Source organism: Lissotriton vulgaris, chromosome 5, assembly GCF_964263255.1.
Source record: "Lissotriton vulgaris chromosome 5, aLisVul1.2, whole genome shotgun sequence".
Classification (NCBI taxonomy): domain Eukaryota; kingdom Metazoa; phylum Chordata; class Amphibia; order Caudata; family Salamandridae; genus Lissotriton; species Lissotriton vulgaris.
In genome coordinates, this window is record NC_141693.1 from 1,834,757,115 (window position 1) to 1,834,778,241 (window position 21,127).

The window sequence follows — 21,127 nt, forward strand, 5'->3', positions numbered from 1 at the left end:
TTAATATGTATTACACCCAGTGTGTCTTATTTTCCCAACTAATGTTCCTTGTGGTCCTCTGTTGGAAGCCAGACACCGAAACTAGCGTTCATAGAACTATGCATGGAAGCATGCAGTAACTTTTTGTATATTATTATACAATGTAAAGAGCTTGTAATGTTGTCCTGAAAAGGGCCTTGTTTTGAGGTCTCTCCCACAGCTGGACCATGTAGACATCCTACCATCATAAGGTTGAATGTGTAGAACATTAGAACAAAACTGTGTGAACTGTAAATTTCACACCATCATCATTGGTTTTTAAACATCTGTCCACCTATCTTTACTACCACATATTCTCCTTCCATATTGCAGCATTTTCTTGACGTCTCTGCAGCTCATTACTAATATGTTTGCATATTTTAATAAAACATTCAAACACAATTCGAAAAATATATAGCTGTTTCTGTGTGCTTTTTTATGTACATTTACTGGGTATTTTTGACAACACAAGCAATGTAACTGTCTTTCCTTACCTTAACCTGCAGTAATAGAATTATGCTTGCCAGTCTAAACATAATTATTTCTGTAAAATTTGTATTGAAAAAATTATATTTACATGGAACATATACATGGGAAACAGTAAGGTAAAAGACATAGAGGAAGAAGAAAAATGCCCCGGGAGGGGGGGCACTTAATATTTTCAGACTTGGCGTTGAGTCCTGTGATTCGTATACTCTTGTGGGTTGCTTATTGGTTGGTTGCCCCTCTGTCCCCCCCACCTTCCATGCGGTTGCGGTCGGGCTTATCCTCTTTCTTATGTTTTGTCCTTTGGCCTGTGCGATTGTCCTTCACTCGGCCTTTGTTATTCTCCCCCTCCGTGGCTGGAAAGGAGAAAGAGAAAGAGGAAGAAGAAGCTCAGTATAGGAAGTGTGGGCAGAACGCAGTTTGGTTGTGGTGTTGGCGGGTGATCTAGTCGGGGTTTTCCGCAGCGGCGTTGCTTGCTGCGGTGGCTACGGCGGCTTGTGCGAGGACAAATAGTTGTCCAGGGAGAGCCACATTTCGCACTGTTTGTGTGACTTCGGTGTGTGTTTGGCCGTGATGGTGTCTGCTCCCCTTAGGAAGGTTACCCAGTTGAACCATGTTTGAAAAGAGGCCTTCCCTGTATCCTTCCAGTTGTTTAACACTGTCTTGACCGCTGCTGATAGTAAAAGGTCAAACAGGTCTCTGTCTTCTCTGGATTTGATTGTGGGGTCCATGAACCCTGTGGCAAGGCTGTGGAATTCGAACTGGTGTGCGATGCCTGTTATGTCATTTATCAGTGCGCCTATCTTGTGCAAGAAATTCTTAACCTTGGGGCAGTGGAAGATCAGGTGTGCTAGATCACCTCTCTGTTTGTTGCAGTTCCAGCAAGTGTCATTTTCGCGGATTCCTATGAATGCTAGGCGGGCTGGGGTCCAATATGTTTTGTGTTTCCGCCAGAATTTTGTTTGGTCTAGGGTAGTTGTCACTTTCTTCCTTGACGTGGATGTCCAGAGGTCGGACTTTTCTTCCTCCCTGAGCTCCCTGCCTATTAAAGATTCCCAGTAGGCTGTGACTTTGTTATTGAGTTTGGTGGACTTGGGACGTAGGGCTCTGTAGAGGTGTGCTACCTGGTGCCCCGTTCTGTTTAGGTTGGTTGCGTATTGCACGATTGAGGGTGTTTGTTTGTTCAGGCCTGCTTTGCTAATAGCAACCTTGATTTTCAGAAAGTTGTATAGTTCGATGCTATCTTGTTTGTGTTCGCCCTTGAGTGAGTCAAAAGTGGTGTATGTGCTTTGGGGTTGTAGTTGGATTACTGTAGAAATGCCGTGCTTGTACCAGGAGTGCATGTCTAGTGTTCTGTCTCTGTACTTGATCCTGGGGTTGTGCCATATGGACTCCCACTGAGTGTTCCTCACGCTTGTGCCCAATAGTCTATCTATCTTGAGGAGTGCTGTTCTTGTGTTCCTCAGTATGGGGTTGTGTTTAATTGCGGGGTGTTTGGATGCAGTGAGGAGGGCAATGGGCTCCATGCCCTCTAGTAGACTTCTCTCTAGCGAGAGCCATGCCGGGGTGTAGTCTTCCTTGGGGGTGAGCCAGTAGAGCCCTTGTTTCGCTATGCATGCAGTTTGGAACATTTTAAAATTTGTTATGTTAAGGCCACCCAGGCCCTTGGCTAATCTTAGTTTTTGTAGGCTGAGTCTGGTTTTTTTTTTCCTTTCTACAGGAAGGTATTGATCAGTTTATCCAATTTTTTGTGGAAGTCCACTGTATTAATCAGCGGGAGCATGTTGAGCATATAGTTCACTATTGGTGTAAGCATCATCTTAACCGTCTCCACCCTCCTCCACCATGTGGTGAATTTGGGCGACCATCCTTCTACTCTTTCCTTGATTTTGCGTAGCGTAGCTTGTTCGTTCTGGTCTAGCGTGGATCTGAGATCTCTCTCAAAGAGGAGGCCCAGGTATTTTATGGATTTTTTTTGCCATGTTAGTCCTGATTCGCCTAGTACAGTCTTCGCGGTGTGTACATTCAGGGGCTTGCATTCAGATTTTTCTCTATTTAGTTTGTATCCTGATACGTGTGCATCCTGTTCTATGGTGTCCATGATGCCTTTTATTGACTTCTCTGGGTTCTCGGTTATGATAAGGACGTCATCAGCATAGGCTGCTAGCTTGAAAGTTTCCCCTCCATTTGGTATTCCCTTTATGTCTTTGTTTGTTCTGATCATATTGAGCAGTGGCTCTATCGCTAGGAGGAAGAGGGCTGGAGACAGCGGGCATCCCTGTCTTGTACCCCGTTCTAGGCAGAGTAGTTCTGATGTTCCGCCGTTAACTACAACGCGTGCCTTAGGTTCATTGTATAGTGCCAGGACCATCCTCCTGTAGTTAGGACCCAGTCCAAATTTCTGCATACACTGGTCTAGGAATGGCCAGGACACTCTGTCAAAAGCCTTCTCTGCGTCTAGGGCTATCATGACTGCGGCGTTGTTGCTTTTAGAGGCGTGGTTGATTATGTGGCAGAGCAATCTAGTGTTTTTGAGGTAGCCTACCTGCGAGCAGTGTATGAGTTTGGGCAGGTGTGCATTGAGTCTGGTCGCTAAGATTTTCGCATATATCTTGCAGTCTACATTTATGAGTGAGATCGGTCTATAGTTCTTGGGGTGTTGGGTGTCCTTGCCTTCTTTGGGTATCACTATAATGTTGGCTTCTGCCATTGTTGGTGTCATGCGGCCGCTGTGGACGCAGTGTGTGAACACTTCTGTCAGCGTGGGTTTGAGTATTGGATTCACAGCTAGATTCTACAAACAATTCCTACCATCTGGGCCTCGGGCTTTGTCTTTGAAACTAGCTACTGCCCTTTCTATCTCATCTCTTGTGATGTCTGATTCCAGTGTGTCCCGCTGGGTGTCGGTGAGTACTGGCGTTGTGATTCGTTCTAGTAGTGCTTTGCCTCCATCATAGCCTAGGGTGGTGTCTTTTGTGTAGAGTTGCTCGTAGAAGTCTCTGAATGCATTGAGTATTTCCTTGTTTGCTGTCTGGGATTTGTTTTTGCTGTCTCTGACTGCTGCTATTGAGTGCTGTTTCTGCTTGCCCTTGAGGTAGGATGCTAATGCCTTCCCTGCTCTGTTGGCGGTACATAGATTTATGGCTTTGTACCTTTTTATCCATGTTCCCGCCCTCTCACTAAGGATTCTGTTTAGCTCGTACTTCCTTTTCGTTAATTGTGTGAGGGTGTTCCTATCTTTTAGGTTGGCTATGTGCGCTGTTTCCAGGTTTTTGATCTCCTGTTCCAGATCCCTGATCTTTTTATTCCTATCTCTGTTTCGTCTGCCTTTAATGCTGAGAATTTTCCCTCTGACGCATAGGATGTTCCTGTCCATGTCGGGGGTGTCATTGATCTCAAGGTATTCCTTTATTGCCATCTCTATTTCTGCCTTGGCTGTTGTGTTCTTGAGTAGGTCATCGTCAAACCTCCACCTCCGTGTTGGCTTATCGTTGTGTTTGCCTGTCATCGTCAGGCTGATGTGTGAATGATCGGAGATGGTTCGTGGGCCCATCTCTGTTTGGTCTATGAGGTGAGTGTGTGTATCTGATATTAGAATATAGTCTATTCTGCTGTAGGAGTTGTGTGGGTTTGAGTAGAACGTGTATTCCCTGCCATCTGGGTTCTGAAGTCGCCATGGATCTTTGAGTCTGAGTTTCGTGCATAGATTCTTTAGAATGTTCCCTCTTTGTGATGCTTGGCTCAGTCTATGGGGGTGTCTGTCGATAGCTGGGTCTAGGACTTGGTTCATGTCGCCTGCCACTATTAGAAGTTCCTCTAGTGGGAGGGTGTCTAGTTGTTCTCCAACCCTATCCCAAAAGGGTCTGTCTTCCGTGTTGGGGCCGTAGATATTGGCTACGTGTATCCTTTCTTTCCCCCTTGACAGACTAGTCACTAGCGTTCTGCCCTCCTCGTCCGCCTGTAAGTTCCCCAATACTAGTTTTGATTTCTTGCTGACTATTGTGACAACCCCGTTCTTTTTGTTTTGTGCGGGTGATCCTATGACCTCGCTTATCCAGCCCGCCTTGAGTCGGCCTATATCTTCCGCTTCTAATTTCGTTTCCTGTAGGACATATATATCGCTTTTGAGTTTTGCCAGATATTTGAGGACTTTCCTTCTCTTCACTGGATGATTGAGACCCTTCACGTTTAGGGACACCATCTTAATATCAGCGGTGGGGTAGTTGTGTTGGTTGTGTGTCATCCTATGTGGTGTGTATCTGGCGGTTCATCTGGTTTCGTCCCGTATGTGTCATTGTCTTGTGTAGTGCGTTTTCTGCAGCTGTGTAGCCTGCCTGCTGGTGACTGCGTGTTCACCCTCCTGTGCCTAGAGCTCCAGTGGAGAGGTAGAGGATAGAAAGAGAGAAAGAGAAACAAGAACAACCCATGTATGTGCACCCCACACCCCCCTTCCCTGCCCCCCTCCCATCCCGCCCTCCTCCCCCTTACTTGCTGAGTGGGTGTGCGACGACAAAGTTCCCTTGCTCCGCATTTGTCCCTGAGGCTGTGTGCTCAGTCATTCAATGTTCATCCAGCTTCCTCTGTTTCGGAAGTCTTGAGGGACTCTGTCTTGCATAGCTTATTGTTCAAGAATTGGCATCCTCTCGCCTTCCAGCTTAGTCTCTTGTTGAGACGTAGTTGCTGTCTCTGAGGTAGATTGTCGTGGAGCATCCGAGTCTCCTACTTGCATTGATCATCGGTTGAGGAGATAGTAGTGAGGTAGTTGCGTTGCATATGTTCGTGCTTGGCTTTTATTCCGATTTTTCTGCATCGTCCGGGAATGCACTCCTTTTTGCCGCACCGGGGCTTTTGGTCTCCATGTCTTCTGCTGGTGGCCCTTGTATGTATCTTCGTAGATCCTCTGGGTCGTCGAATATCATGGTCCTCCAGTTGTCTGTGACCTTGAAACGTGCAGGGCCTGCGAAGCTGAAGTTGAGCTTCCTTCTGCGTAGGGCGTCTCTTAGTGCCAGAAACCCTTTCCTGGTTTCCACTGTTGGTTTAGAGTAGTCCTGTGTTAGCACTATTTTGCTGCTCGCCCATGTAAGGTTTTGGTTTTTCCGGGCAAAGGCGAAAATGGCGTCAGTGTGGTTTGATCTTAGTGGGCAGCAGATTATTGGTCTAGGGCCTTTCCCATGGGCTGGCTTCCCTGCTGGTACTCGATATGCTCTATCCACTTCAAATTGCCTATCAAATTTCAGGCCGGTCAGCTTGGGTAGCATATCTTCTAGCATGGCCGCACAGGTGCCTGCTGGGTCCTCTGTACCTTCTGGGATGCCTGGAATTCGTATGTTGCCCTTTCTTGCTCTATCGTCTTGTTCAGCTATTTGCCTTTGTATGGCCTTTGTAGTTTTTTAACATTCCGCTAGGGCCTTGGTGTTTGTAATGGTTACATCCTCAATGTCGCTTATGCGCCCTTCTGCGGCTTCTATTCTTGTGTTGGTACTGTGCAGGTCTGCTCTTATCGCTGCTAGTTCCAGCTGCATATTATCTATTGTGATCTTTGTTTCTTTTGCCACTGCGTTGCCTTCGGTGACCCTTTTAAGGATTGTCTCTGGGATGATCGTCTCGTTTTTCAGCTTCATTGGCGACTCAGCGTTGTCTTTTCTGGGCTTTTTCTGGTCATTGGCAGTTTTCCCCTCTTGTCCTGCCATCGTGTCGATGCCCCTCCTTGTCTGGAAGCTGCCCAATCTCCCTTCTTTCTGTGTTGATGTTAGGGCCTTGGCTGGGTCTATCCTTGGTGCCGGGTTTGCGTTGTGCGTTCCGTACCTGCTGGGTTCTCTAATGCTTCTGTTTTTTGATTTTGCCCCTGCCAGCGCATGCTTTGTCTCGTTCACTGCCGTGTTCTGGAGCTTTTTGCACCTTTTGTGCTCTGTTCTTGCAGGATCTCCTTTTCTGCTGCCTCGCCGGTGTCTGCGTTGTGCTGCTTATCTGTGTTACAGCGCTTGCTTATTTGTGCCTGGGATAGGTGTCTGGGCCTTGGCGCCCGCCTGGGATGTTGTGGCGGTGCTCTGTTTCGCCCGCGCTCCCTAACGCCCCTGTTTGCCTTCTTTCCGTTTGGGCCTTTTCTGGAGTGGGACCAGCCCCCTGTGTTTTGACTGTGGCGCTGTGCCCATGCAGCTTATTCGTTGCGGTCACCGTATTTTGCGCTGTGCTGGGCTGTAATACCCAGTATTTGGCTCTCGTCTGTGCGCTCTCTCGTGCGCTCTCCCGTGTGTGGTAGCGCTTAGTCTGGAGCGCTCGTCTGATTTTCTCCGGTCGTTCCCGCTGCTCGTCGCTACTTCAGTTTTGCTCCTCTTTCGTACCCGGTATGGCAATGTGTGTGAGGGGAGATGCCTCCTGCTGTTCTCCGCTATGGGCGCCTTGTTTCTCACGCGCCTTTCCCTCGCTCCTGTGTGATTGCTGAGACCCTAGTGGGCTTTGCGCAGCTCTCTCCTCCCTGCACCAGCTCTTCGGACTTGCCCTTTGTTTCCGTTTCCTGCTTCTTTGTTTTCCCCCGATGGCTCTTTCCGGTTATGGCGGCGCCCTTGCGTACGAAATGGTTTCGCTTTCCTTGCTGCCGCAAGAGGGATCGCTTTGTGCTGCTTTTTGCTGCTTTTGTGCCCTCTTGGTGGAGGCGCCTTGGTAATTTGCTGGGGTTCCCCTTGATGTCGCTTGCGCGCTTCTGCTCCTTTTTATCTCCCCTCGTCTTGTGCCGTACCGAGCGTAGCCCTCCCCTGCTCAGTTTCGGTATCGTTTGCCTTCTTACTACTCGGGGCGTTGTTCCGCTGTTGCGGTGCAAGCGAGCATGTAGTGGGCTAGCAGGGGGAGTCTTTTGGGGATCGTAGCGTGGGGGTTTGGAGTCAGCTCACCTCCTTCCTTTTTCTGTCGCTTGTGGCTTTGGGCTGAGTCTCCCCGCTACAGGCAGTGGGGCGCCATCTTGCCTCTCGTTTCTCCTTTCGTGGTCGAAGGGCAAAAAAGGTCTGTAACTCTGGAAATTGCTTTGCCTCGTGTTCCTCTCAGCTCTTCCCGTTGCCTGAATGTTCCGACGCCGGATTCTTGCTTCCGATGCTAGATCGGTCAGGTTTGGCTGGTATGAATTCGCCGTAGTTGGCCTCAGGGCTGCAAAGCTGACTGACTCAGACGACCGTCCACGTTGCCGTCCAAGCCACGCCCCCCCCACATTGTTGTCCAAGCCACGCCCCCCCGTCTAAACATAATTAAATGGCCCTTCTGTTCTAAACAGATAGTCCACGAAGGGCTTCCAGACAGTAGGTCATCACCCTTTCTAGAGTTTAACTAGAGTGCCCTCTTAGATTCCTTATCTGATCCCTAAGAAGCACAGATACTTTTCTAATTTCAGGGCGCACATTTTCTCATTGTATCTAAAGACAAGATAATTCAGTGTAAAAATTAGCTATAAACGGAAACTTGTGCCCCATTAAAACCTTTTTTCCAGTATTGGGGTGTCTTTCATAGATTCACATGCTTGAATATTCCCCGTCGTCGGAGTGAGAGTCCCACGGTAAATAAAATAGCAATAAAAACTAAATATAATATATATATATAAAACATACATATATATATATATATATCAGGAGAAAAAAACTGAAATACATATTAGAGAAGGCATAAAATTCCTAACCAAAATTCTACATAGGAATGCATGGGAAAGGCAAAAACCACATGCAGCCTATCCTTGTCATTATGTTGGTCCAAACTGCAGCCAATCAGGCGACAGCAGCCCGCTAGAACCTTCTCCTCAGAGCTCAGCACCTCAGATTTTCTACCGCACGTCGTGTGTAAGGGAGTCTCCCTGAGCTCTGCTCAGTTTTTCTCATCTCTTCAAGTTTTTTCCTGTTTCTCAACATGTCTACAAGTAAGAATTCTCTTTTCAGAGCTTGTTCATCCTGTGGAAAACTAAGACTTTTTTCTGAGGACCCACACAGTGAGTGTATTTACTGTCTTTACCCTGACCATGAGGTGGGGAGTTGTACGTTCTGTAGAACATTCTCTACAAAGACTTTAAAAGACAGAGAAGGCTGTTTACTCCTCTGGCTTCAGAGGCTAAAGTATATTCTTATATGTACTTTCTGATGCTGAAAGTCTAATTTCCGGCCATTCTAAAGCAGGTTCAAAGTGTGGTAGTGTGCAGGAGGTGCCTTCTCCATTTTTGAAAAAGAAGAGGATGTCTCTCTCCTTGACCCCTGCGGAGTCTTCACCACTTCCTACCACTTCTGGGCCCACAAGACCTGGCTCTCAGGCTCCTTCTGCATCTACTTCCAGTTTTTCTGTGAAGAAAACTGATTTTCCGTCGACGACGGTGTCGTCTACAGTTCCGTTGACGAGATTTACTGTATCTGGTTCCAAGTCGATGACGACGGTAACGTCGACTCTTGCATCCCGATCGTCGACAGCCCCTTCGTCGACGTCTTCGTCATCGATGAGAGTAATTCTCACCTCTAAGACTGTTTCATCAATCATCCCAATTTCGTCGTCTATGAAGAAACCTCCGTCGTCGACAGTCCGATCGTCGTCGACGAAAGGTTTGAAGATGTTGATTTCGTCGACGCCTTCGACGACTAGTGTTCCGTCGACGGGTGTTACGTCGGCGACTGCTCCGTCGACAACTGCCCCCTCAACGGTTTTTCTGTCAACGAAGAAGATAAAACAGAAGACTTCGTCGTCATCGACGTCAATGAAGGTACCGTCGACGGCTCCACTGCTGTCTACGATGTCTTCATCGACGACGGTTTCGTTGGCGATTTCAAGTAAGAAGACCGCAAAGACCATTGCACCATCTATGCCTACGAAGGCTCCGTCGACGGAAGGATTGTTGTCGACGTCAAAATCTCAAGATATAGTCACAGTGACACAGTCTTCATTTGCCTCATTGCCCTTGTTGCCGCTGTCTTCCAGCAAAATGGAAATGGCTCTTCCACCCTCTCCTTTGTTCGCTACGGACTCAGATCAGGAGTCTGAAGGGCAGGAACATGAAGCTTTTCAAGAGGCTCAAAGTCCATCAGAGTTAATAATAAAGTGTCAGGACTTCAGTAATGATGAGGAGGAACAGTACGGCCATCATGATGAGGTTCAGACTCAAATGCCGGCTGCGAAGTTGCCATTCTCAATGATTTCAAGCCTCCAAAATATGTTGGATGACTATAATCGCCGTTTCCCTCCATCTCCTCAAGTGGCTACTGTTCCATCTGTTTTGACCCCGATTATGGAGCCGTCTAACGCTCTGCCAGAACCTTCACTGCCTGCTACCAGTCAGAGGCAGACTTCAATTCAGGTTCACACAACTTTGTAACCTGATGATGATGACGAGAACCCTCCTGAGCGAGAGGATAGTGAAGTTACAGATGTGGATGGTGATGATCAGATGGCGGAGTGGGATGACTATCGGGCACAGACACCATCCCAATCTCAGGTGACGCCAGGGGATTCTCCTCTGGTGGATATTGCAGGCTTCCATCAATTGATGGACAGAGCAGCTCAACGATTCAAGTTGCCACGAGTCCAAAGAGTGGAGGATTCTTTCTTATATGATTTTAAGAACCAACCATTTAAACAGATTCATACTGTTCCAATAATAGATTTCATCTGGGCTGAAGGGGTGACACTCATGAAAACCCCTAACTCTTTACCGGCGCAATTGCCGAGGTTAGAGAAGCAGTATAAGGCGCCAGTGGGATCTCCGGCATGCCTTACGGGCCAGCCGAAGCCTGATTCTGTCGTTACGCAGGCAGCTCAGAGAGGATCGCGGAATCCTGCATCTACTATCACGGCTCCCCCAGACCATGAGGGCCGACGCCTTGATGATATAGGTCGTAAATTTTCATCAATGTCTTCCACTACTGTGCGAGTGGCTAACGCTATGGCCATTTTGGGTCGATATGACCGTCAAGTTTGGGCAGATATGTCCGCCTATGTGGCGTTTCTTCCGGATGCTTCTAAGGCAGAAGCGCAACAGCTTCTTCAGGAAGGTGAACGTACATCCGAGGAATTGATTGATTGTGCAGTGGATGTGGCCTGCACTGGAATTCGACAACTCGCTGGAGTGGCCGTCTTACATCGGCAAGGTTTGTTGCGCTCAACCTCTTTCCGTCAGGAGGTTCAAGCAAGAATTCTTGATATGCCTTATGATGGCGAATCACTTCGGAGCGCACATTGACGAGGCATTGACATCTATAAAGAAGGACACGGACACTGCACGTGCCTTAGGTACGATTCAATTTAAGAAACAGCCCTTTCGGGGTGCTCGAGGACAAGGCACTAATTCCAATTTTCGAGGAGGAAGCAATCAATATTGCTCCTACAACCAAACCAATCAGCGTTTCCCCGGAAACCGTCAACAATCTTTTCGTCAACAGCCAGCCAAGATCTATAGAGGAAAGTCCACTTACAGAGGAACTTCCTACAAACGACAATGACTTGCCTTTAACTATGCAAATTGGAGGTCGAATCTCTCTGTTTGGTTCTCAATGGTCCTCCATCACCACGGACCTTTGGGTGCTCGACATTGTAAACAAAGGCCATGCATTGGAATTCATGAGATACCTCCTCTGTCGCCACCTTCCGGGCCTCCACCCCTGCACCTCAAAGAACTCTTTCATCAGGTTCGCCTTCTGATTCAGAAGGGTGCGGTAGAAGTGGTACCAAGGTCTCAGAGAGGGAAGGGGTTCTATTCCCATTTTTTCCTGATTGTCAAGAAGAACGGAGAATGGGGCCCATTTTGGACTTGAGAGCGCTCAATCAATATCTCAAGACTCAATCTTTCCGCATGTTGACGCTTACAGAAATCTTGCTTTTGCTCTCAGTCGGAGATTTCATGGCGACTATCGACCTCCGAGATGCCTACTTCCATGTCCCAATACTCCCAGGTCATCGGAAGTTTCTACGATTCAAAGTGGGGCAACAGCATTTCCAGTTCAAGGTCCTGCCATTTGGCCTCCGTTCTGCTCCTCGAGTTTTTACCAAGATATTGGCTCCGGTCATGGCTTCTATTTGCTGCCAAGGTGTCCAGATATTCCCATATCTCGACGATTGCCTCCTAAAGTTGCAGTCCCGCTCACAACTGTTGCACCATACCTCTATTTGTCAGAGGGTGTTTCGTTCCTTAGGGTTGTCCATCAACCTGGAAAAGTCCCAATTGCACCCTGCAACTTGCAAGGATTTCCTAGGGGCCACACTAGACACCATGGTGGCAAAGGCGTTTGTCTCCCTGGAACGTCAACAGAAGATTCTTCGTCTAGTGTTTCTTCTACTGTCAAAACAGTGCATTTCAGTTCGACTGTTGAAGTCCTTTCTGGGGATGGCTTTGTCGTGCATCGCTCTCATCCCACATTGCAGACTACGGACACGGCCTATTCAGGAAGAATTAGACGGACAGTGGCGTCAGGTCATCGGATCCTTCAACGAACTAATTTGTGTCACGACTCGCGTGAGAGCAGCGCTCAAATGGTGGACACAGCCATCGCATCTGGCAGCGGGGATGTTGTTCCTATCAAACACCCCAGATCTTACACTAACCACGGAGGCGTCTCTGGAGGGATGGGGGCGCACCTCCAGGACCTGTCTATAAAAGGAAAATGGACTCTACATCAGAAAGCCTGGCACATCAACAAATTGGAGCTCATGGCTATTTTCCTAGCGCTGAAGTCGTTTCAACCCGTGCTGCAAGGAGAGTCTGTTCTCATACAAACAGACAACACAACCTGCATGCACTACATAAACAAGCAGGGTGGAACGAAATCTCCGGTGCTCTCTCGCCTGGCACAGGCGATTTGGGACTGGTCACTCAATCACCAAATCACGATCACTGCAGTTCATCTCCCGGGGTTGTTCAACATCCTGGCGGATTCCCTAAGCAGATCCCGATCATCAACCCACGAGTGGGAATTACATCAACCGACACTCGACATGATCTTTCGCTGATGGGGTCGCCCGGCGCTGGATCTATTTGCAACGCCAGAGAACAGCAAATGCCCAGCTTACGCAAGTTGGCATCCCCACAAAGGGTCTCAGGGCAATGCCCTTTTGATGAACTGGTCGAATCTGTTTGCGTACGCCTTTCCTCCAATCCCTCTAGTCCCGCAAGTGCTTTGGAAGATACGGAGAGAACCCTGCCACACCCTTCTCATTGCTCCCAGATGGCCACGGCAGGGTTGGTTCTCGGAGTTACTCCTTCTGTCCCAATGCAAGCCCATCCTTCTTCATCCTCGGATGAATCTTCTTTCCATGGACAGGGGTCTCATCTACCATCCGGACCCCTCTTCTCTGAGCTTATCAGCCTGGAACCTGAACACTGTGAATTTGCACATCTAACCATTCCACAAGAACGTCGAGAGATCCTGGCTCAAGCCAGGGCTCCTTCAACTATAAAGACTTACAAGTTGAAATGGAAACGTTTCTGCCATTGGTGTGCGGCTGCCGGTGTGCATCGGTTGCGTGCAACGCCCGCTCAGCTCCTCCCATTCTTCTTGCATTTAGCTCAGTCAGGATTGTCACATGCTACTTTAAGAGTTTTTCTGGCGGCAATTTCACGCTTCTGCCAGGATGGCCCCACCTCCCTATGTCCTCTAGGATTATACGCCAATTTTTCAAGGGACTCTTTCGTAAATTTCCACCAGTTCGGCGCCCTCCTCCTGGGTGGCGCCTCAACATTGTTTTATCACAGTTAATGAATGCTCCATTTGAGCCAATACATAGAGCTGACCTCAAGTACATCACCTGGAAGGTTGCACTTCTTCTTGCATTGACGTCTTCGCGTTGAGTGAGTGACATTCATGCATTCACGATCAAACCACCATTTCTTCAGTTTCAACCGGATTGTGTACTGCTACGCACAAACCCAACCTTTCTTCCTAAAGAACCTTCAGATTTCCACATCAATGAGCCCGTTATTCTGAAGTGTTTCTTTGCTAATCCACAGTCTCCCGCGGAACAACGCTTGCATTCCTTAGACATTAAGCGGTGCTTGAAATTCTACATCAGCAGAACGGCCCAGTTCCGAAAATCTGACGAACTCTTCGTCGCCTATGGACGTTTTCACAAGGAACGACCAGTCACCAAACCTACAATAGCCCGCTGGGTTTCTTCGGCTATTGCCTTCTGCCATCAAAAAGCAGGCAAACCATTGCAGTCTGTAGTAAGGGCCCATTCCATCATATCCATGGTGTCCTCTACTGCACTTTTTGCCGGTGTCCCGCTGCATCAAATTTGCAGAGCAGCCACGTGGTCCAGCAGGCACACGTTCACGAAACATTACTACCTGGTTGCCATGAAGGAAGGGGATACCGCAGTAGGACAAGCTGTGCTTCGTAATCTTTTTCAGTAAGGTGAGCCTCTGTTCTACTCTCATCCTCTTAGTTTCCATATGCCTATTGACTGTCGATATATATATATATATATATATATATATATATATATATATATATATATATATATGCTAGAATTTTTGGATGTCCAGGTACAAATAACTGATGAGACACTGATTACCTCAGCATACAGAAAACCATCTGCTGGCAATGCAATATTACATGCATCTAGTGCGCATCCACGTCATTTAATAGCTAGCATACCCTACGGGGAATTGTTACGGCTTAAACGTATCTGCAGTACATCTGAGCAATTCGAGATCTGCAGTCAATCATGCTTAGAGCGTATGCGCCAGAGAGGATACAGTGAGGAAATTCTCAATAAAGCCATGGTTAAAACGAACGAAAGACCCAGAACTGCCCTATTACCTAGCACCAATGTAATTGACATGAGTACAGCAGATGAGAATAGTTCACCTAGGCTTATCACCACTTATTGTAGACAGGAACGCAAAATACGTAACATCATGAATAAAAATTGGCCCATAGTTCTAACAGACCCCATTCTGAAAAACACGTTGCCAGAACATCCCAGCGTGACGTTCAGAAAATCTAAAAACATGGCCAATCTCTTATCTAAGGAGATTCCTACTGGGTCTACCAGTATTCAAACTTGAATGCCCACAAGTAATGGCTTTCGCAAGTGCGCCACTTGCAGGGCATGTAACTTTGGGGCCAATACTGCCACATACAAAACCCCATTTAAAACAAAAGAATTGTCCATCAGGGGTAAATATGATTGCCGCACTGAGTACGCTATATACGTCCTCACTTGTACATGCGGCTTGCGCTATGTAGGCAGCACAAAGAATCCTGTTTATATGCGTATCCTACAGCACATTCGTGCTATCATCAACAGTGATCCGGCTTACCCGGTAGCCAGACATTTTAAAGTGAGTCACAACAAGAATGTGAACTGTTTGACTTATTTTGTAATTGATCAGGCACCGGTACTAAAGCGAGGTGGAGATAGGGACAAGACTTTGAGGCAGTTAGAGACAAGATACATTTTGAATCTTAACAGTAAGCATCCTAACGGCCTCAACGATAGGGAAGACATGCATACCTTCCTTTAATCCGAGTTACAGCAGTCTTGTCCAATATTCCATCTCCGCATTCATATAATCACGGTAGCTGTATCCATTCCGGGCCTTCTGTTACAAACCATCATAATAGGTGCCCTAGTGACATATGTATGGTTTGCCATGAGCTTATCATTTTTCTATCCTGTTATTTTATCTCTCTCTTGAATCATTATTTTAAACCTCCCACAATTTTGTTGGTTGCACTTATAACACTTAGCACTTTATATTTGGGATTGCTGTTTTTGCAACACCAGGTCATGTAATGCTCCTGGGTTGCAATAGGGGCAATGGATAGGTTTCTATCCATTCTTATGTGGTTCAGCACAGGCACTTTAACATAAGTAGGTTTCTATACACTGTAACATGACATCAGATTGTAATATTTCAGTGAGCCAGCTTAAACTTAAATTAATAACTAGACACACTAAAGCTATTTCAGCGAAAGTTAAACACATTGCCATTTTGCACAATCATTTTTTAGCATAATATTTATTTATTTATGCAGTATAAAATATTAATATTGACTTTTTTATATTGTCTTTTATAGAATTTTAACATATTTATATGTTATTTATTTGATGCATTGGCGTTAGGAATTGCATCGCTGTATAGACGTGTGCAATAATACTTTTCAAGTTGTACTGTTTACATAATAATATGCTGCTAGCTCACTTTTGCACAATTCAAATACGCATTTAGGCGGTTATAAATGTTCATTGTTACCTGATTGCAATTATAAATCTCTTTTTACGTGCCTTGTATAATTATGCTGCTAAAAAGTTAAAAGCTGCCCATACATAGCGACCAATTGTGTGCACATGTAAAACACCTCACATTGGAAGTCTACTTTTTATGTCTATCACTAGATCACGTGGTGTCATTGTGAAAGAAAAAAATGAGTGTGTGCTCTATTTAAAACGAAGAATACTGCATGTCCGTCATGTGATCAAGGGCAGTCCCTGCCCGAAACGCGTCATGCCAAAACCTGAACTGCAAAATGGTTAATAAACGCCTGCTGTGACACTCTGCAAACCGTGTGGTGGTCCGTATTTTCTGTAGGTTCAACCTGGGAACAAAATTCGATCCATATATATATATATACGTATATATTTATGTGCATCATACACATACAATTTCAGTCTTTATTATGCATTGTGTTTATGGAAACTTTTTTCCTTAGTACTGACTGCTATCTATTCTATATTCAAGCATGTGAATCTATGAAAGACACCCCAATACTGGAGAAGAACAATTGTTACTTACCTGTAAACAGGTGGTTCTCCAGTATTGGTGTCTTTCATAGATTCACATGCGACCCTCCCTCCTCCCCTCAGTGGCTCTCTTCTCCTCATAGACTCTTTTGGTCGCTCTTGTGCTACGAAAATCTTAGGTGCTGAGCTCTGAGGCGAAGGTTCTAGAGGGCTGCTGTCGCCTGATTGGCTGCAGTTTGGACCAACATAATGACAAGGATAGGCTGCATGTGGTTTTTGCCTTTCCCATGCATTCCTATGTAGAATTTTGGTTAGGCAGTGTATGCCTTCTCTAATATGTATTTCATGTTTTTTCTCCTGATTATATATATATATATATATATATATATATATATGTTTTATATATATATTATATTTAATATTTATTGCTATTTTATTTACCGTGGGACTCCCACTCCGACGGGGAATATTTAAGCATGTGAATCTATGAAAGACACCAATACTTGAGAACCACCTGTTTACAGGTAAGTAACAATTGTTCTTCTTTCTCATCCATGGAATTTAGATGAAATTGAACGTGTGCATCATTCATGTATTAAGGATTTGCAGTTATCTATGGGTTCTAGGCTATCCCTGTATTCATATGGTAAATGCTCTGCCTGTAACACTGGGATGAAGGGCCTGTATCATCCGCAGTGGTGATCGCTTCACCTAGTGTCTGGAGTGGATTGTGCTGGAGAAGGGCTTTGAAGTGTCCTGAGCTGCTTTTTTCTGTTCTAGATTGGGATTGGAAAGAGGAGCTTCAGCAAGTGAGGCACTCGATGTGATCACCACCCTCCTGCAGAAGTATGGACAAGGGGGAAGTTGTCGTGAGGAGCCCACCCCCTTCATTTACCACAACACCTTCCTCTTGACTGACCGAAGGGAAGCCTGGGTGCTGGAGACGATGGGGAAGTACTGGGCAGCAAAGAGGATCCCAGGTAAGCACCACCCACTAGAAGAGTGGTCTGTGAGTCACAAGTATGTACACTTTAATGGTCATGCTGTTGTAGCCTCTCCTGGAATAAGGCTTCCAACTTGGTGTGTCTACTGTAATAAGGTTCCTACCACCATAGGACAGGTGCAACGTTTCCTGTAGTAAGGCTCCTCACATTGTAGTATTACTACCGTGTTTCCTGTACTAAGGCTCCTCCCACAATAGAGCTGTGGTGGAATCTCTTTTAAAGAGGTTTCCTTCCCTGTATCACTGTTGTGGCTTTTTGTAATAAGGTTTGCCTGAGAGAGCATTGTTTTCTGCAGTAAAGATTCCATCCATGGTGTCACTGTTGTGATCTCGCCTGTGATAATATTTCTCTGATGGCTTCTCTGTAGTAAGGCTTCCCTCATTGGCAGCACAGTTGTGGTCTCTTCTGTAATTGGGCTGCCCCCCATAGTGCAACTGTTGTGACACTCCTGTTATAACTGTTCTTTAATGGTGGAAGTGTTGTGGTGTGTCCAGGCTTGGGTATCGAGGTTGCCATAGATAGAAGTGTTCTCCTTAGAGTTGTGGTGTTGTGACATAAGGATCTTTCTGTGATATAATTATTGTGCTCTCTTCTATAGCTACGCTCCTCCCATGCTAGCATGGTTCTTATGTTTCCAGTAGTAATCATTTCTTATATTGTGGTATAGTTGATGTCTTTTGTAATGAAGACCGCTCTTTCGTTGGGATTATTTGGTGATCTCTCAACGTGTAGTTTGGAGGGGCAGGGCCGGCCCTAGGCATGTGCAAAGTGTGCACCTGCACAGGGCCGCCAAACCCCAGGGGCCGCCACAACAAGGATCGTCCCAGGGCCATCTATTCGTTGCGCGCCAAAGCGCTACTAATGACGGCCCTGGGCATACTTGGCCAGCCCTCGCGCTGAAATGTAGCACTGACTGCAGCAATGATGCATCATCACGCCTCGCCTCTCGTGAGCGCGGCTGCGCAGCCCTCAGCACGACTATCACTGGAGGCGAGCGGTAAACAGAAACTTGCACCCTTGCAGCCTGGAGGGTAAATGTTATGAGGCGGCCGGCAATCCCGAATTGTCACAGCGCGCAGTAGCTGCCCAATTGAGCCTGCAGCCACTGCCTTGAGAGACGGTGTGTAAAGCAATGCTTGGAGTGTCTGGTTGCACACGGACACGTGCTCCGGATTAATGCTATGTCTGACCCAGTGCCAGTGCCGAGAAATGATTTGTGCCGTGAGAAATGATGTTAGCTTCACAACAATGAGGTATGGTGTGTCAAATTATTTCAATGTGAAAAAAAAACATGGAATGTCATTTTACGCTCCTGCTCACCTGAAAAGTGCTAGCATCGCAAACAAGAGCAGCTGCAATGTCCTTGCTGAGCTGCATCCATTGAAAGTTATTAGTACAGACACACAAAACCATGATCAGCAGTCCAGTGCAGGCCCCAGGTTTGTTCTCCAAACTGCTGAATGTATTATCTTAAGAGGCGTGCTTCTCTGAATGAAATGTGATCCGTGGTCATGTAAAGACATTTTAATTCAGGAAATACTGAATAGCTGGATAGAATTACATGTATTTATTGTCAGCGAGGTGGTCTTTGCACAATTTAAAAAGTATTGAGGCTGCCGGCGTTGCGTGTATGGAATACAGCTGCATATCCATTTGAAATGAGTGCCTAGAGTTATATAAAGCGCTTTGATACCCATATGGTCTTGTGACTGTGTGCACTATAGAAAACGGCAAAGATAAATTAACGTGTAACTTGGAGAAAAACTCAGAATGCTAAACTTTAAACACTATGAGGCCTGCTGCACTAGGAGGCCTGCTGAGCAATGAAATCCTAAAACTGGAGCCAACAATCAGACAGGGATCTGTGCATGCAGAGTCTGAGCCATAGGCTTTGATGCCAAATCTGAGGCGTGCTACACACAGACAGTTTGAGGCCGGGGCGCACTGTATGTAGGCTGCAGACATCCAGCTGCATGTAGGCCGAGTCTGACAGATAAGGTCAGAGGCATGCTATCTACTAAGGCCTGCTGCACACAGCTATACAATGCAAGTCTCCTGCATGCATACAGCATCACCCAGCTGCTGACTCTGCTACACACAGAACTAACCTACACAGACAGTAAAGGCCTGCAGGCAAAAGGAAGCGCACTAACTGCTGGACAATTTGAGGCCTTCTGCACACGGGCCGAGATCTGATGCGTGCAGTGCTCCGAGTCAGGCAGAGATCGAGGGCACACTAAACTCAGCAGTCACTAGTCTGTCTGCAAAGTTGTGTCACTCATTTAATTTACTTTTAGAGGGCTCATGAGTGTAATTTCTGATATATGGTTTCCTTGCCTCCTTTGCTTGATTTTGCCCGCGAAAAAAAGTGTCACCCATAGTTGTTGAATGTCACTCATAATTACACTGAAATTACGAAAACGTCACTCATAGCATTCTGAACCCTTGGCAGCTATGGTGCCACCGCCACAATCCTCCGGACTCTGCACAAGTAAGTGCCACCAGCCTATTGATAGTGGGGTAAAAAATCTGGACTAGTGCTCTGGGAAGGTGGAGGAAAAGTACCCTGCCTCCTCAAGAGCGGAACTTGCGCAGAGGGCGGCAGGGGTGTGTGAAGGGAGCTGGGAAGGTTCGGTCGTGGGTGCGGGCAGACGCCTACAGGAGGGGCAGTCAACAAGGCAGACACCTCGGGATACCTGCACAAGCAGTGCTTTAAATGAGCAGGTACAGAGTGCCCTCTGCAAGTGAGAGTACCTGCACTTCTCGGCAGAGGTGCAGTAGTAATTAGAGTACCGACACTTCTCTGTAGTCAGTACCATGCAGCTACTGTGAGTCCTCGAGGGCCTATTCTTCTGTATTCTAGTTTCAAGCATTAGGCCAAGTGCTGTTCAACGGGTTTTTATTTTAGTGTACTCAATCGCGTATAATGTGCACAGTTGGCTACAGTGCCAATTTTGTAATTTACCACCAGCATATTGATTAAGGGTACGCTGGGGGGATCTCACAATTTTACCCGAGACAGAACTTGAGTCAATATTTCATAGCTGCAAGATCGGACTGGCCTATAGGCAGGGCCACTTAAATTGTGTGGGTGGCAGGAGAGGGCCAAATTATGCGGCAAGGTTGAGTAAATTATCCAGTATTAGGGGTGTCTTTCATAGATTCACATGCCTGAATCATTCCCCGTCGTCGAGACGGGAGCCTCCGGTAAATAAAAAAGTAATGTCCATAGACATACATAGAGAGAAAAGGGTCCAAGGGTCTCGCCTTAGTAGCCTTTCCTTGTCCTTATGTAAAAAGGACCAAACTGACATAGTCAGCCAATCAGCTCCGACCTCCCTCTAGAACCTTCCTGGGAGGAGCCTCAGTCCCTCAGATTTTCTACCGCACGTTGTGCTAGGGAGTCTCCAGCCTGAGCTCTCCTCAGGATTATTACTAAAAATCATCAAACTCTCTTGGAAGTTTCTCTGAAACAAAAAACTCTTCAAGGACTTCCTCAACACACTACCCCTGAAGTAAGTGTGTGCTTATACTGCCTTTTTCATGTCTGACTTGGGGAAGAAAGCCCTGTTCAGGGCCTGCTCTTCCTGCAGTAAGAAAAGGATTCATGTGGATGACAAACACGACCTGTGCCTGTATTGCCTTTACCCGGATCACAATTCGGAAAAATGCGCAATCTGTCGGTCTTTTCCCAAAAAGACCGTGAGAGACAGAGAGGGTCGCCTTCTGATCTGGCTGGACAGGCTTAAGAACAGGGACAATCCAGAGTCCTCTGTGAGCAGCGCTTCCAGAACTTCTGCTGTCTCGAGCAAGAGGCCAAGGGACGCTTCCCCGGGCCACTCAGACACTCCTCCTGCGAAGACTCACAAAAAGTCTTCTGAGGCGAGATCGGCGTCATCCTCAGTGTCGGCGAAGGAAGATAAAAC

General features: G+C 46.7%; 1 protein-coding gene across 1 annotated transcript in view; it reads left to right on the forward strand.

Annotated features, from left to right (window-relative positions):
• Window positions 1-21,127, forward strand: part of SCRN2 (secernin 2) — a 203,371-nt gene that overhangs the window by 125,824 nt on the left and 56,420 nt on the right. The window contains exon 4 of the mRNA XM_086924298.1: window positions 16,978-17,177. Within this exon, the coding sequence (XP_086780424.1) occupies window positions 16,978-17,177 (200 nt within the window). The remainder of the gene's footprint in view (window positions 1-16,977; window positions 17,178-21,127) is intronic.